General features: G+C 39.3%; 1 protein-coding gene across 1 annotated transcript in view; it reads left to right on the forward strand.

Moving 5' to 3' along the window:
• Positions 1-18,442, forward strand: part of MOXD1 (monooxygenase DBH like 1) — a 93,094-nt gene that overhangs the window by 20,095 nt on the left and 54,557 nt on the right. Inside the window, exons 2-4 of the mRNA XM_034765640.1 lie at positions 4,633-4,779; positions 5,439-5,606; positions 5,736-5,819. Of these exons, the coding sequence (XP_034621531.1) occupies positions 4,633-4,779; positions 5,439-5,606; positions 5,736-5,819 (399 nt within the window). The remainder of the gene's footprint in view (positions 1-4,632; positions 4,780-5,438; positions 5,607-5,735; positions 5,820-18,442) is intronic.

Here is an 18,442-nt window from a genome sequence, read left to right on the forward strand (position 1 = left end):
TTCAAAGGGTGTAAAATATCCCAAAGAAGAAAAAGTCTGTGCTATCATGTGTCAAGACTAATAATATTTACTTCCAAAGGATTAACCTATAGTACTGCAAGTTTTCAACAGAAATTCTATAAACAACCAAAATTTGGTTTACCATTGGGCAAGAGAGCTAGATTTCACAGAAGAAAGAAAGGGCCTGATTCTCCACTTGCTTCCTCCTCTGTAATCATTTACACCAGTGTAAAGTGGGTATAAAACACTACCAGTCTGATTTGATAGTGTTTTTATATGCACTTTGCACTTATTTTGCATGGCAATATCCCCAGAGGTGCAAAGAAATAGAGACTCGGACCTTAAGCCCTTATTATAATGGATGAATAGTAAGTGCAGAATCAGCAAACCAGACCATATTTTTTCCGTGCTGTTAAGATTGATACAGAAATCTTATACTGAGGGCTTCATTCTGACCACAGATCTGTGCTTCATCTCTCTAATATTTAGAATAGCATGTACCACTATGGGCTTGTCAACAATAGAAAGTTTAGCTGCTTTAACTATATCTGTATAGTTTAAGTGGTAAAACCCCGCTACTGTGGACACAATTGTACTGGCATAAAAGTACTTATATTGGTATACGGCATCCTTATACAACTATAATTGTGTCCACACCAGGGGTAGGTAAAAATCACACCCCTAACTGACATAGTTGTACCAGTAAACTTATAAGTGTGGACAAGTCCTGTGCTAGGGAGCAGCCTCCACACTAGTAACCTGAGAAGCCAGTGGGAAGTTCGATTCTATCAGTAATGTGGGAACAGGCCCTACATTGTTTATTCTTATTCTCCCCCCCCCGCCCAAAGAGGTGTATCTCCAGATCCATATGTCCTCCATGTTTATGATGGCAGATCTTCCAAAGACAAAAGGATTGACTAAAACAGTGGTTTTCAACCAGGGGTACATGAACCTCTGGGGGTACACAGAGATCTCTGGGGGATACATTACTTCCTAGATATTTGACTAGTTTTACAAGAGGCTACATAAAAAGCACTAGCAAAGTCAGTACAAACTAATATTTCAGATAGACAATGACTTGTTTATACTGCTCTATATACCTATACACTGAAATGTATGTACACTATTTATATTCCAATTGATTTATTTTATAATTATATGGTAAAATGAGAGTCAGCAATTTTTCATTAATATTGTGCTGTGACACTTGTATTTTTATGTCTGATTTTGTAAGCAAGTAGTTTTTAAGTGAAGTGAAACTTGGGGATATGCAAGACAAATCAGACTCCTGAAAGGGGTACAGTAGTCTGGAAAGGTGAAAGCCACGGAACTAAAAGATTTAGCCAAAAATATAAATTGCTCCCAAGCTAATGGCTGGATACGTTTGTTTAGTAAATACTGGGCTTTTTCCGTGCCAAAAGTGGTAAATGAGTGAATGGATTTGTACAGGTAATGACTGAATCCAGCTTTTCTCACCCTTATTAGATGCTGAAAAACACATCGATATGGTGATATTTCCCAAACACCATTCCCTTATAGAATCAAACTGAGACATCACTCACTGTAAATTGTGCAGATGTGTGACCGTCCCTCTCCATTCATATAGGATGAATGAAATAGTTATGTTGACACTTGTATTATTATCATCAGTTATCCTTATTGGCATATTTTATGCCTAATTCAGTGATGCAGAGGACAGGATTTTAATATTTGGATAGGACTCAAGCAAAACTTGGAAGTGGGTCGTCCACCCCACTGCAAATCCATCTAATCCCTTGTAACTATCTGAATGGAAAAAAGTCCATAGTTTCAACTCAACAAAAATATATTAATCACTGAACACAACACCCCAGTTCCTCAAGCAAACCTCCACTCAACACCCACCCACCCATCTGTTCCCCCAGTACAGACCCCAAAGCAGCTTCGTTAATTCCACCTGGTAAAACAATCCAGCAATTCTGTCCCACCACCCAACCCAACCCAACCATCTATTCCCTTCCTCTCAGCACACATACATAGGCCCCAGATCTCTCAGCTGCTTCCTCTGCTCCTCTTCTCAGCTCACACTCCTGCTGATTCTGTGACTTTTCTCATCCACACACACTCACATACCTGTTTTTGCATGTATACTCATACCTAGCCATGCATAGGGCTGTCCGGAAAACAATTATTTCATTTTGTGACAACGTATGAGGTTTTAAAATTTGTTTTTATTGTGGCTTGTACCCTGGCCTCATTCAGTGCACAGGATGGACAGTGGTCGATGAAGGAGCAGCTATTCCATAATTTGTGTTTTCCTCATTGTTCAATGTGTGGCCCCAGGCCTTATTACTGCACACTACTCAAACCTTGCTCTGCATACAGAACTGTGAATTTCTTCATGGGCTTATCTGTGGTGCTCATCACTATAGTATCCGAGTGCTTTCCAAACATTAATTAATTAATTAATCAATCTTCACAATGCCCTTGTGAGGTAAGGGCACATTATTATCGCCATTATCAAACACTTTAATTTGAAAGCACAGCTATGCTGACTTCAGTTGTCAACCTCAGGGACTCAAATTGGACACCATAAAATAAAAACTAAACAGTGTCCATGTGTGAATAGTTTGGTGTAAGTGACTTGCCAAGCATCACATGGAAACTTTGTGGCACGTGCAAGGATAGAATCCAGTTCTCCAGGGCAGATTCAACTTCCTTAACCAAGAGTCCATCCTTTCTCTTCCTGCTGCCCTCTGCCACATTTGCTATACACCATCCAACTTCTGTAGCAAATGAAGCAGGGTTCCTACAAGCAACACTATACAGGCTTGATTCATCCCCATAACATAAAGAAGAACAGGAGTACTTGTGGCACCTTAGAGACTAACAAATTTATTAGAGCATAAGCTTTCGTGGACTAAAGCTTATGCTCTAATAAATTTGTTAGTCTCTAAGGTGCCACAAGTACTCCTGTTCTTTTTGCGGATACAGACTAACACGGCTGTAACTCTGAAACCCCCATAACATAGTCCATCCTGTGCACTGGATGAGGCAGGAGTCCTGTGGAAAAAATATGCTCCTGTAATTAATGTCATAGTGCATATACAGAAGAGGGACCAGTTAAGTTTTCACAGGCAACATTAAATCTGGCATGTCCTAACTTTTGAGTGCTCCACGTTCAAGATATATAGATGCATACATATTTATGCATATCAATCTATAACATGCATAATGAGCCAAATTCCACTCTCAGATTCTATGGTGATAATGAGAGAGAAAAAGGGACACTTCAGAAATGAGTGGTGAAATCCTGGACTCATTAATTAAATGTGAGTTTTTCTGAGGCCAAGATTTCACCTAAGATTTTGATTTAGTTGCTGTTGACCAGGAGCCAGATTTTCAAAGAGATTTCAGTTCAGCCTCAAGTTTTGCATTGAATATAATTTTTAAACACTTGCATGTGCACTTTTAAAACTCTCTCAATTGCATATTCAGGTGAGAGATTCTCTCTCTCTCTCTCTGGAGGCTGGAGCATGCAAGTCATAGAAACCACATAAAACACATTTAGCCCCAGAAGCACATCTACTAGTTAAAAAATTCTGCTTCAAACAAAATCCTTTGGTAACAGAGAGAACACTAGCATATGCTGGGAAAGAGTTTTCTCTTGATGTTTTCCTAACCACAGGCCAGCTGCTCCCCTCCAAGGTTCAGCGCACAGAGTAGCGAAAAACAAAATATCGGCACAGAAAAGGCCTAAAACTCAAAGAAGGGCAACTAAGACTATGCTGCTCCCTTGTCCCTGAGCCTATGGAAGGCCTTTTTTTTTTTTTTTTTTTTTTTGAACACCACATGATTGGGGCTCTGTCAATATGAGAGGATGTGTCATCTTGTGGGAATGAGGCACAGCTAGCAAGCAGCTGCACATGGCAGCAAAGAATTCAAGGGTGAAGAGGTTAATGATGTGACATTATTGAAGTCTGCAATTATATGATATGTCTGCTACACTGAAGACTGATCTTTCTTTTAAAAAATACACTGAAAACATTTGAGGGGCTTTTTTAACTGATAGAGGTGTAAACAAGACTATGCCATCATAAGATGAATTTTGCCGTTTAATGGTAATTTTCCAAAAAACCACAGTAGTTAAAGCTAGAGTGGCTGGTTTGTTTAGATTTTTAGATTTCTTTTAGATTTTTTTCCCCCAATTTTTTCATGAGAAAAAATAGTAAAGACTAAAATGTGGGGAGAGAGGAAGAGGAAGTGCTTTTGATATAAACATTAAGTGAAATCGATTCTTGCTGTCCTGAAATCAGTAAAGTTACAGTAAAGATGAATTTGCTCATTATCTTTTAAGTATCCTATTTGTTTTTTCTAGGTGTCTAGGCACAAGCAGTAAATTTATACTATTGTTAAAGAAGGATCTGCTTTAAGTTCCTGAGCCTCAGATGTTTACTAGTAAGGTTCACCTGCTGGAGAAAGACTTGGATGACTTTTTACCTAGAGAATTATCCAATCTCATCTACAATAAATCCTTTAACAAACAATTGTTGTAGTTTCAATATTTTACATAAAGATATGTTTTGGGTTTAATACCAGAGATCATTTTATAATGAATTACAGCAAGTTGTTTTTATTTTGTATTTTCAACAGGATTATTTTACAGATGCAAACAGAGCATTGAAGAGAGATTCTCAACAGGATTACCATCTTGAGTATGCCATGGAAAACAGTACACATACAATATTGGCTTTTAGCAGAGAGCTACACACTTGTGACACAAATGATAAGAGTATAACGGTAAGGTGTTCTGCTTTTATATAGACAGATACATATAGATCAAGTACATAAAAATGTACCATGATGTTGAAGCCAGTTATCAAAAACTCCTCAGATTAAAAAAAGAAAAAGAACTACAGAAATTCAACTACCAAATGTGTTTATCCAGCTATATGCACAAACTTTCCAAAAATTTCATTTTAGGGCTTAGATTAATCATGTAAAATTTCTATATTTAGATGTATTTTAGTAGGCATAGGCAGTTAAAGTCAAATTCCAACTTCTTTCCCTCCCCTTCTGTTTCTCAGACCTTTCTGAAATTTCTTTCATACTGAGTCTTACATGCTTGACCTCAGTACAAAAAGCTGAATTTCTGGAAAATTTGTGCATATAGCAGGAAAAACATACTTTATATTTTAATTTCTGTATTTTCTCTTTGTTTAAGCAGAGCAGTTTTTTTAAATATGTTTACTGTCCATGTTAAGTTCTTTTATTTACTGCATAGTGGCTGCAATAGACTATTTATTTCTTTTTATGCACTTTTAAAATATGTACTCACTGACAATAGCATTAAAGATGACTGAACAAGCAGAAAGACTTGCATCAAATCATTCATTTTGGTATGTTAATCTTCTAACTTTAGAAAGTTCGCTATGATAGAAAATATTTTTGTTTTCAAGGAGAGCACAGTAAGGGTGATATGGGCCTATCACCACAAAGACATGGGAGAAGCAGGTCAAAATTACCATGGATCAAATCGCGGCTCAAAGAGTCTACGTTTACTGAACCCTGAGAAAAAGAATGTTATATCTGCCTCTTTGGCATACTTTGACTTGACAAACCAAGACGTAAGTTACTTTGGGTTTTGTTTTTATTTGGAGATAGGGTAGAGGTGGGGGCAAGAGGTGGGGATTGAAGAAACATGAAAAAAGTTTGACTTTTATATTAGTGTTTTCTTTCCCTTTTTATTAAGACAGGTGCCTATACCAGACAAAGACACAACATATTGGTGCCAAATGTTTAAGATACCTATACGTCATGAAAAGCATCATGTGATAAAGGTATGTGACTCAGTCTGAAGAGTCCAAATTATACCCTCATGTTTAGAGATGTCCATAGGACAGCAATTCTGTTTCACAGCAACTTTCAAGGTTTTCAAATTTGTTTTTGTTCTGCACGGGGACAAAAAAAAAAACAAAGAAGATCTTTCAAATGTTTTTGTGAAACTAGGAGGGGGAGAGGGATAGCTCAATGGTTTGAGCATTGGCCTGCTAAACCCACGGTTATGAGTTCAATCCTTGAGGGGGGCATTTAGGGATCTGGGGAATGGTCATGCTTTGAGCAGGGGGTTGGACTAGATGATCTCATGAGGCCCCTTCTAACCCTGATATTCCACAATTCTGTGGGTGTGTGTGAGAAAATGGGTAAACTGATTTGGGTTTAAAAAAAAAAAAAAACAACACAGGCTTTTTTACAAAGCTCAGAGCAAATTCAAACTGGTTTCAAAACTGCAACCAGTTAGCATTATTCCTTATATTACATATATCTTTAGCCTCTGTAACTTCTGGTTCAGGCTGGACCCAGAAGCACAAAAACACTGAGAAAGATGGTGCTTACACTCTTCCTCACAAAAGAGCCTATTCTCACAATAATTCTGTCCCACTTTAGCAGACCAAAGTGAAGTAGATAGTTCAAATAAATATCCATACATTTGGATGCTTATCTGAATCAACAAACATTTTTAGATTCAATCCTTATTAATTTAAGGTGTGTAATATATAATCAAAATTATTATATCTGTGTGAATAGATGTTAAAAGAACAAAGTAAGAATTATTTGAGATACATTTTAATCTTGGGGAAACAAAATTAGATGGTGCTAGTTAAAAGGAGCATGACCCTGCAGTTAGCAGTCCTTGACTTGAGTGGTACTATACAATTATTATGTATGAATAAGGGTTGCAGGATCAGGCCCAAGCTTTTAATTTTTCCTAAAACCCATTGATGTTTCAAGTAAAAACATGAAGATGTTACTACTATTGTTGGGCTTCTCTGTTATGTTCATTCATCTCCAATAACTTTGATGAGATTGCAAGAGTCTAAAAACAAAAGGTACATCTACACTGCAAAAAACACCCCCAGCAGAGAATCTCGAGCCCAAGTCAGTTGACTCAGGCTCTGGGGCTTGCGCTACAGGGCTAAAAATAACCGTGTAGACATTCCTGCTTTGGCTGGAGCCCAGGCTCTGAAACCCAGTGACAGGGGTGGATCTCAGAGCGTAGGCTCCAGCCCAAGGCAGAATGTCTACACTTCCATTTTTAGCTCGGTAAAGCAATCCCAAGTAAGTTGACCTGGGTTCAGAGACTTGCTGCTGTTGGGTTCTTTTACAGTGTAGACATACGCTAAGAGAGCTTGACCCATTATCTCTAATGTGTATATGAGACATGGTTATTCTGTGGTACCATGGGTTTAATCAATTTTCCAGTGTTGTATTACTGGTAAATTGTTAGGTCCAAATGATGTCTCAGTTAGTTACTTACATGTAAACCCCATTGAAGTCAGTGGCAGGGCCGGCTCTAGGATTTTTGCCGCCCCCGCCCCCCACCCGGTTTTTTCTTACCCCACCCCCGGCCCCGTCTCAACTCCGCCCCTTCCCCAAATCCCCAGCCCTGCCTCCTCCCCCCAGGCTCTTAAGCCTAGGAGGGAGGGGGAGATCCTGACCAGCCGCGGCACGCGAAACAGCTGATTCGCGCACCGCTGCTCCCCCTTCCTCCCAGGCTCTCAAACCCGGGAGGGAGGGGGAGCAGCAGCGCACGAATCAGCTGTTCCGCGCGCCGTGGCCACTCGGGATCTCCCCTTCCCTCCCCGGTTTGAGAGCCTGGGAGGGACGGCGAGCAGTGGTGCATGAGCGGCAGCAGCAGAGGTGAGTTAGGGCGGCCGGGGCACATTTTTAGAGGCCCGCGCCAGAATGCAGCCCCTAAAAATGTGCCGCCCCAAGCACCAGCTTGTTTTGCTGGTGCCTAGAGCCGGCCCTGGTCAGTGGTAACCAGTCATACAAGGGTATATGTAAAACAGAATTTGGCCTACAATATTAATGTGTGAAAACTCTTTGCTATCTGTTTTCAAAAGATATAGGCTCAGAATATTAAGCACCTATGCATGTCTTTCAGTGCTGATCTTAATAGCGACTGTACACATGTATGCTTCCCTGAAAAGACTCTGTGTAACTTGCCATAAGATGCTTTGCATGACAGCTACTATAGGTGTACCATATGAATGTAATATGTGGCCAGATGAAGTTTGAGAACTTAAGCTGAAATTTACTTATTGATTTTTTTTTTTTTCCCCACAGAAGTGTGGTATTTCATATTCTTTACTTATGCTGTGATTTATAATGAATATTAGAATCTTATAAATTTTGAAAGTCTCCTGTTTGATATTTTATTATAAATAGCTGAGAATTTTAATATTATTTTCAATGCTTTCTTCCCCAAGTCAGAAAAACAATGTTGTAATTTAAATGGTGTATACTCACTGACAGCAAAACTGATTACAGAGAGAAGGAGAGAAAAGGAATTGTGAAAACCCTGTTTTAGCATTTCTTTCCAAAGGGTAGAACTTGAATTTTCAGATATGTCACACAGCTGTATAGCTGACTTATGTAGGCTTGTTGTGGATTTATACAGATGTATTCTTGCAAACACATTGTACATTTCCAAATGCTTATTGATTACACAAAGGAATGGGATTTTGGATCTCCAAAAAGGACATGGGCCATGCAAACAAAGATAGAAATGGACAAAGGACAAGCCAAATGCATTATCTGCTTTCAACAAACTGATTGGGCTATTTGGATACATAAGTAGATGTTGTTTCATGGTTTCTTCTGTTGTATACATTCAACACAAATGAGGCATCCCACTTTTAGAGAGAGAAAAAGCAGTGATTTAGACAAAATGGCCAAAATTTGTCCCTCGTATAATTCTAATGCATCCATAAGGATACAGCTGCACTGAATTTGGCCCATTTCTACTCTTGAGTAGGCCTTGATGCAGCAAAACATTTAAGCCATGTGTATAACTTTAAATACATAAGCAGTCTCATCAACTTCAGTAGGACTAAACAATTAGTTATGCACAAATGCTTAAGTACTGTAGTGGTTTAAGCCCTTAAGCTGGTCCAACTCGAAATGAAGTAGAATTTGGTTCATATAGCACACCTTTTCTCTCTGTCTTTCATTTCTTTTTATTAATTATTATCCTCTGACTAATTTATTTTCAGATATATTAATTTTCATTGTAAAGTACAATATTTTCTCTAGATGAGACCTTAGGGAAATAGAGAGAAAAGTAAAGCTAGACTGTGAAGAATTTTAAGATTGAAGGAGGTGAAGAAATGGAAGTGATGATTTTTGTAAAAAAAAAAAAAACTGTGAAACCTGGGGTGTGGTTCTAGTCACCCACAGTAGGAGACATCAGCCCCCTGTTCCCACACATAGAGCTGTCCAACTCTGCTGGTGGGGAGCAGGCTCCACCTTTCTAAAAGATGCAGTGTTCATTCTCCCTGCATTAGGTGCTGTTTTTGAGACTTGCGTGTTAAGGAAGTTAGGTCCCAATCCTACAAACCTTTATTCATCCAAGTAGTCCATTGAAGCCAGTGGGACTGTTTGCCTGGGTAAGGTTTTGCAGAATTGGCCCATTATTCCTACCACAAGCTAGGGTAATGATATGACATATGTTAGTAAACTAACAGTTCTTTCTATTCGTTCAGGATTTCACACACAATGTATTATAACACTGCTCTACAGCCAAAATGCTTCTGAAATAAATGTAGTCAAACTTTACTAATTCTGAGAATGAAAATGATGCTTAAAATTGTTGATTGGCTCTAGTTTTCAAGATATGCTATTGGGTCAGTATATACGACCCTTGACTTGGGAATGGCGGAGGATAAGTGAGTTATAAAGGGACGGGATCTCAATTTAAACCAGAAATGACTAAAATACATCTTGGACTGGATCTATGAATAAATCTATGACTGGGTTTGGACAGTACTTGCTTTTTAGGCAAAACAATGAATGATGCAATCTGAAGCTGGTATTGTATCATACATGATATGAATTGCATCATGTTATTCCTAGAAGTCATGGATGATGCAATCATAATGAAGCTTACATCACTCTGCTGAACAAATTGCCCTATATCAGCTCTAGAAATCATACAGTGTCGTGCCCTCTTATTTGTCAGTGTTTGATTTTGCAAAGGGACACATTTCTGTTTAGCCAAAGTGAGCAGAGATGACTCATACTTGTGTGAACAGTGCAGATAACTTCTGCTATGTTTGTGGTGAAGTGACTTTTGCATCACAAAAGCGCAGTATAACCACTATGGTTAAGAAAGCCTATCACCTTTATTTTGGCTGCAAAATTGGAGATCAGGACAAGAGGTGGGCCCCACACATATGCTGCAACACTTGTGCAACAAATCTTCGCCAGTGGTTGAACAGGAAAAGGAAATCTATGCCTTTTGCAGTGCCAGTGATTTGGAGAGAGCCAACAGATCATACCAGCAATTGTTACTTCTGCATGGTGCCTCCAGTTGGGAAAGGTGTGTCAAAGAAGAAAAAGTGGACTGTGCATTATCCAAACATTCCATCAGCTATACGCCCACTACCCCACGGAGAAGGACTGTCGGTTCCTGATGCACCAGAATCATTCTCACTTGAGTCAGATGAGGAAGAGGAAGAGGATGAAACTTCTGGTCCTGAACCATCAATGTCACAGGAGCCACATTTTCTCCCATCCTCCTCCTCTGAACCACTCCTCATAACACAAGGTGAACTGAATGACCTTGTCAGGGATTTGGAACTACCCAAGAGTAAGGCAGAGCTGTTGGGCTCCAGACTACAGCAGTGGAATCTCCTGGCAGGTGATGTTTAGGGTTTCCATGTTCTGTGACTGTCAAAAGGATCTTGTCCCATTCTTCTTCATGGAAGGTGATCTTGTAGCCTGCAACAACATCGATGGTGTGATGGCAGCCCTCAACATCATTCACGATCCAGGTGAGTGGAGACTGTTCGATGAATCAATGAAGACGAGTCTTAAAGCTGTTTTACTGCATAATGGCAATGTTTTGCCTTCAATTCCAGTTGGTCATGCAGTCCATATGAAGGAAACCTATGACAACATGAAACAACTTTTGAGGTGCATAAACTATGACCAACATCAGTGGCAGCTTTATGGTTGTTGCTCTCTTGCTTGGTCTGCAGAGTGGATACACAAAGTACTGCTGTTTTCTCTGCGAATGGGATAGTCGTGCAAGAGATTCCCACTACATCAAGAAAGATTGGCCACTCTGACAGTCATTGGAGCCTGGGAGGAAAAGTGTTCAGCATCCACCACTTGTTGAATCAAAGAAGATTTTGTTACCACCCTTACACATCAAGCTGGGTCTGATGAAGAACTTTGTCAAGGCCATTGACAAAATACAAGCAGCTTTCAAGTACCTCCGTGGAAAATTTCCAAGGTTAAGTGAAGCTAAGATACAGGAAGGTGTCTTTGTTGGTCCTCAGATTCGTGAACTTCTTCGAGATGATGCATTTGACCATCCACTGCGTGGCAAGGAAAAGACGGCATGGAAAGCCTTCCAGTTAGTGGCAATAAATTTTCTCGGAAACAAGAAGGCAGACAACTACAGGTTGTTGGTGGAAAACCTCCTCAAGGCATACAAAAGCCTTGGTTGCAACATGTTACTAAAGATACATTTTTTGCACTCTCATCTAGATTTTTTTTTTTTCCACCGAACTGCGGAGCAGTGAGCGACGAGAACGGCGAGCGATTTCACTAGGACATTGCAACAATGGAGAAACGTTATCAGGGCAAATGGAGCCCATCAATGCTTGCAGACTATTGCTGGACAGTGACAAGAGATGCTTCATTTAGTAAATACAAGAGACAAGCCAAGAAATGCCGAGTAGACACTGAATAGGACTAAACTATGTACTTAATAGTTTTTGCCTTTTGTTTCATAATAAATTTTATTTATATAACCCTTTTGCTAATTTTTAAAGTTACATAAACAGGACAGGTGAAATATTATCATGTAAAGCAACCATAAACACATGAAAAGACCTAGGTTTACAATTTATGATTAAAAGTCTACTATCTACACAATATACATAGACATAAAATGTAAAAATTTAAATATCTTAGAAACAGTAGCCAATCAGTTGTTTTGTCATACTTGAATTCAGTACATCAAAATACATAAAAAATAGCACATTTTATCTCTGAAGCAGACGACTTCTCAAAAATTGTAGACCAGTGTAATCAGTGTAAAATGCCACCTGCACTATTTTCATTATCTGGTACCACGCCATATGTAGGAAAAAAACCCATAACATTCACTTTGTTGTCTGTGGGCCAGATCCTCAGCTGGTGTAAATCAGCATTTCTCCACTGCCTCTTTATCCTAGAACAAGATGCACCAGGTGACAGGTAAATTACGTGAGAGACAAGGTTGGTGAGGTAAATGTCTTTTATTGGACCATCTTCTGTTGGTGAGAAAGACAAGCTTTCGAGCTACACAGAACATTTCTTCAGGTCTGGGAAAGGTACTCCGAGTGTCACAGCTAAATGCAAGGTGGAACAGATTTAGCATAAGTAGCTAGCACATATCTTAAGGGACCATTCAAGGTAGAGTGACCTGTTAACACCTCTGCAGTCATAGGACAAAAAGAGGGAGTTAGTGGGTTACGGATTGTTGTAATAAGCCATAAATCCAGTCCTTGATTTTTAGTGTCTAGCAGAGTTATGAATTTAAGCTCCCAGGAATTGACATGGCTACAACTGCACTGCATACAACAGGTAAATTATGTAGCAGATAAGACTACTTCTGTATTCAACCCATAGCTACAAGGAGGACAGGAGCAAGTAACTATGCCTTACACCGTATCCACTAACAGAGTACAGAGCATAAGTACAATAATTGGACACTGAATCAGGATTATGATTTCTCATTTTAATTTTCCTTTGTTATATTTCTTGAAACTTTAAGTTCCTTGGAATAGGGACAGTGTCTGCCTATATACTTGTGCAGGCTCTACTAAATCCTCCTGTTTGAGGGCTGTAGGAGCTACTGCAATACAAATAATTTATTATTATTATATTATCACTTTATCTGTCATAAATACAAAGTATACTTTCAACAACATAGAGAAACTATTTGAACCAGAGTCAGTACCAGGCACTGAACTGTTTTTGTATACAGCTTCGAACAGTATCTCTTCCTCTTGTTTCACTAAACTTCTAAGGGTTTGTTCAGCCTTCCTCTACACCCTCTTAATCCCATTATGAACTTTCTGTCTGCAGAACTAAATATCAGTGCGAGTGTGCGACAGGCCAATTTTAAAAATAGCAATAGGTAGAACTGAAAAAGGGGACATGTTGGGGATAGAGTATGTCAGGCATCATCTAATCCACACGCTGGACCTGCAAGATGGCTGTACAGTAGCTCTGAAACCCCAAGATGAAACTGGCTTTGTATATCGGAGCAGTGTACATCACCTCCTGCATGCATAAACCTCCCACAGCTAGATGTGCACTTGCCTGTCTTGCTGCTTGCAGCTCCAGGATGTGGCCTATGCTTGGGGCTTGCTACCATGCCGTACTTTTTTATTTTTTCTATACATAGAAATTAGCCCTGAGTTTTTTCAAATGTAGGGGCTCAGGCTCTGTGTTGTATTTGTTACTCAAGACTTCCTAAAATATAAGTTTAAGTCTATTGATTATTCAGATTCTTGCACTGCTCTATACAATTATTAACGAGCCATTCTTGAAAGTTTGTCTCACTACTTTTTCTAAACGTGCTTTTATTGACATGAGTATACAAAGTGTATCATATGCATAAGGCAAAGTCCTCTGCACCACATAAGCTTCTCACAGGGAATGACTGGAGGGTCTGCTGACAGGGTAGTCACACAGGGGTGCCTATGCACTCCTAACCCCCATGAAAAGGTCTCTGCATCGATCTTGCATAAGCCACATTGAGCATGGATTTTGTGTGAATGGATAATTGGTATAGATGGGCTACTAGTGCTATGCCAACCCTTAGGTTGGGATAGGAGCTATGTCAGTGAGAGAGAGAGAGAGCAGCTCCACACCCCCAATTGCTCTGTACGCCACCTGCCTGCAGCCTGAATACTCAGGTTTTCTGCAGGTAATGAAAGGATTAGTTTAGGTTATGCCATTTTATCTGGTCAAGGATTATGTTTTTAAAAAAATATTTTTATTATTTCTCATTCTATGTAAGAGTTCTCCCCTGGAGGCACATTGAAATTTCTGAAATCCATTTAAGTACCATCATGTACTCTGATTTCCATTGCTTTTCTACATTGTGTGACAACACATCTCTTTTGTCACGTCAGGTCTCAGCATTTCTCCAAGTGGTGTTCAGGAGGCCTGGGGTAAAACAGGCTGACACTGGAGGTTTAATACTTCATATCCATTTATTTACAGGGTTGGCCCCAAAGCATCTTTAAAGAAAAACAAAAAAATTAAATTTCCTAACACCAGCTGGATGGAGTACTGCCTCTTTTTATGTCACTACCAATTGCCAGCCACCCTCTCTAACCTTCTCTGGGTCCAGCTATGTTGAGAACCAAGACCTCCTCCCCAAACAAAAATAAAAGAAAGATTTCCACTTATAGGAAAAAACAGCTTTTCACCTACGAGAAATCTTTCCCCCGCACTGCACGCAACCCTTCTGCAGCTTGTTTCTCATCCATCCTCTCTTATCCCTCTCACTGGAAGAAATTTTTAAAGGTCATTGGCTGCCCTTCATTAAACACAGGTGTCGACAATTAACTTGAGGGTAACCTCTTTCAGTTCATAGGAAAAAGTGCTTTAATCATTTTAAGACTAATACACCTACAACTAATACAACCACCCTTCCAGAACTGCCAGGTCTGACTTGTCACAATATATAAAAATGGCACCAGATCGTTTTCACTCTTAATGCTTCGCATATGTATTAATTTCTTTTGTCTTATTTTTCAATTTATCTGGTGACCTTATTTCTTCATTTTTTTTCTGAGCTTGCACCATACAGATGTTTGCCATACAGATGTCATGAAAATGACAGTTTCAAATTCATTAGAAACACTTCCACAGAAACTATATTTTTGAAGCTTGTTTTAGTCCTTTTATCTCCTTCTGTTCATGATTCTTCAGTAACATTTTTTTTTTACTGTTTTTAGCTTAGGCCTCAGTGCTTTCTTTCTCCCTAAGACTTATTTTAATTGGATTACTTACTAATTTAACTGCATCAGCCAAAATTATATTATTCATTACTTTGGTCCTGTGCTTCTTGGGTATAAATGCTGACCTCAGATCTCCCAAATGCAGCACTGTATTTCCCCCTGCAATTAAAAATTTAAATACAGTATTACCTGCTTTATTCACATGTTCTCCCACCACACTTGACACACCTCTGTTTCCCTTTACATACCTGAGTGGTGTGTACACACTTCTGAGAATTTATAACGTCTGTCGATGAAAGAATGTTTGTTTTAGAAGCCAGGAACTCCATAATCGCTTTGCTTGAAGGTTTTTTGGCACTAACTGTAACATGACCATACTAGTTTCAACACCCAATCCATTTTTCCTTCTTATTTTCTTAACCTCCTTAAAGTATCTTTTTTTTTTTTATTTGTGGAACGAATCTTGCAACTCCTAGTTATAATCATCTCTACATGAATAGTAGTAATAGGCAGAAAAAAGTTGACTGAGACTGAATATTGGTATTAAGGATATCTTCCACGGCTTGCAGTGTTGTAGTCACGTTGGTACCTGGATATTAGGGAGACAAGGTGGGTGAGGTAATATTTTATTGGACCAACTTCAGTTGGTAAAAGAGATAAGTTTTCAAGCTTACAAAGTTGGTCCAATAAAAGATATTACCTCACCCACTTTGTCTCTCTAGTATTAAGAATAGTCAAAGCAGATTGTATAAAATAAGAACAAACTTACCCAGAATTTGGAACCTTCACCCAGAACTTTGAACCAGCCTTGCTGAAGATACAAAGAAATTAGCCATTGTGTCTGGGACCAGAAGCAGAATAGCCAAAATACTGGAAGAAAGGCTTAACTATTTCCATGACCAAATGGAACCAGAAAGTACTGAAAATCCCATCAGAGAGCCTGTTTTTATGAGATTTTCAGCACAATTTTGCAGACTCTGCAGAGGTTCAGAGAGTATGGATGATGTCTGGATACGTACTCAAACCATCCCTTTCATGTATCTCCATTCATTGTACACTATCACTCATGAGAATGGAGCAAACATATTGACCAATGATGAAATGGGAGAATGTACAATGTTTAGGGTTTATATGGGTGGACACATAAGACACAATCAAAAATACATCTGGTTGGTCAAATATCAAGAACTGTATATATTGATAAATATATACTTGATATTTGTATAATATAAATATGAGTGTCTCATGTACAATAGAACAAATAGATAGCATATTGATACAAATAAACTTTTTCCATCATTGTTAATATGTTGGGTGACAGAGAAGGTAGTGATAAAGTATTTTTAACTCTATAATTTCTTAGGGAAGTAAATCACTTTGAGTCCCATTGATTTATCCTACTTCAAAAGAAAAAAAAAACTGTTTAAAAAAAAAGTCTGATTTGAGGAGGTTTGGAAATTTTTGCATAGGCAATTATTTTTGCTTTTAATCATCAAAAGATGAGTGAGAGAATAATCAAATCAGGCCATATATTTCACCAGGAAAAGCCTAGTTATTGAACACTGAAAAATGTTGAAGTACACTTGTGCATAACATATTTTTCCACTTGTGAGTAACCATTTTTCCAATACTGGTCTTGCAACAGGAAGGGAGTGCCTTTTAAACCAAGATTTATCTGCATTGGAGCAGGCTAGCAGCTGCTGGTTAAACTTCATTTTCAGATTCATAGTAATCTCTTATTAGAAAGCAGAATCCCTCAAAAATCTTGTTGCCAAGGGAGACTCGGCTTTTGGACATGGGAATGCTTTAGTAATACCAAAGACTCTAGTGTGAAAAAACACAAAGGGACTCCAGTTTAAGAGACTGATTGATTAAAAGCCAGAGAGGCGGCTTGTAGCCTTTGGTACCTAAATGGGGGCACTGATTTTTATGTTGAATGATACCAAACAGTAACTTCTTGTTGTTCTCGGGCCTGAACGTTTACGTTTGGCATAACTCTGGCAAATTGCATCAGACAGTCTGAAACAAAAAAAGTTCTGTATTTTATATGTACATTGCATGTGCAGAACAATTTCAACCCTATAAAATTAGATTGTCTGCAATGTGTTCATCATGTGTCACAAAGCTTGCAAGCTATCTGGCCTTTGATCTGGTGGGCTCTCGCTTCATTGCAAGCCTGAACAGGCACATTAGATTATGCAATGTCAAAAATCACTCCACTGAACTGGCAGGAGTGTGTCAGGTTGGGTCACAGAAACCCCTTTGGGACTGCCACTTGATGTGCTGGAACTACCTCTGAGCCCGTTTTCCCTGTCAACTTGGGACTTCAGTACCTTGCCTGGTTTGAGCCAGATGCGCTTGCCTGCTGCCAACACAGATCCAAGTCTGAACCACATCCGCCACAAGCGGCAGGCTTAACTGAAAACAGCTTAAGAAGCTAAATGCAGGTAAATCTCATCCTCAGAGACGTTCCAATAAGCTTCTTTGACAGACTAGCCTCCTTCTAGTCTGGATCCAGCAATCACTCACACCCCTGTAGTTACTGTCCTTTATTCCAGTTTCTTTCATCTGTTTGGGGTGGAGAGGCTAACTCTTGAGCTAGTTGAAGACAAAATGGAGGGGTTTTCCCAGGGGCATATATAGTTTCTCTCTTGTGGGTGGAAACCCCTCTCTTCCCATGTGCAGAATCCAGCTACAAAATGGAGTTTTGGAGTCACATGGGCAAGTCACATGTCTATGCATGACTCAGTTTTCTACAGGACGTTCCCAGGAAAGTTCAGATGTGGATTGGCATCTATCAAGGTCCATTGTTAGCTTAAGTGTTTCTTGATCGGGCACTTACTGAGAATAGTCTTTTCTCAAGAAGCTGACCGAATGCTTCACTGAGGCTACTTAAAATCAAACGAGTACATAGCCAATATTCATAATTTCGAATACAAAAATGATACATGCATACAAATAGGATGAATATGTTCAGTAGATCATAATCTTTGCAGAGATGTGTTATATGGCATATCTAGCATAAAACATATTCCAGTTTTGTCATTGTGACGGGTTAGATCACAGAATCCCCCTTGGGAGCTGCCACCTGATGTTTCAAGACTACCTCTACCCCTGCCTTCCCTGCCAGCTCGGGGCCCCAGCACCCTGTCTTGCAGAGCCAGACACGCCCGTCTGCTCCAACAAAGACCCAGGGTCTGAATTACTTGCCCCAAAGCTGCAGGTTTACCTGAAAGCAGCTAACAGAAGTGTTCCTGTCTTTAACACTCAGATGCCCAACTCCCAATGGGGTCTAAGCCCAAATAAATCTGTTTTACCCTGTATAAAGCTTATGCAGGGTAAACTCATAAATTATTTGTCCTCTATAACATTGATAGAGAGATATGCATGGCTGTTTGCTCCCACAGGTATTAATACATACTCTGAGT

This window comes from Trachemys scripta, chromosome 3, assembly GCF_013100865.1.
Source record: "Trachemys scripta elegans isolate TJP31775 chromosome 3, CAS_Tse_1.0, whole genome shotgun sequence".
In the NCBI taxonomy this organism is placed as follows: domain Eukaryota; kingdom Metazoa; phylum Chordata; order Testudines; family Emydidae; genus Trachemys; species Trachemys scripta.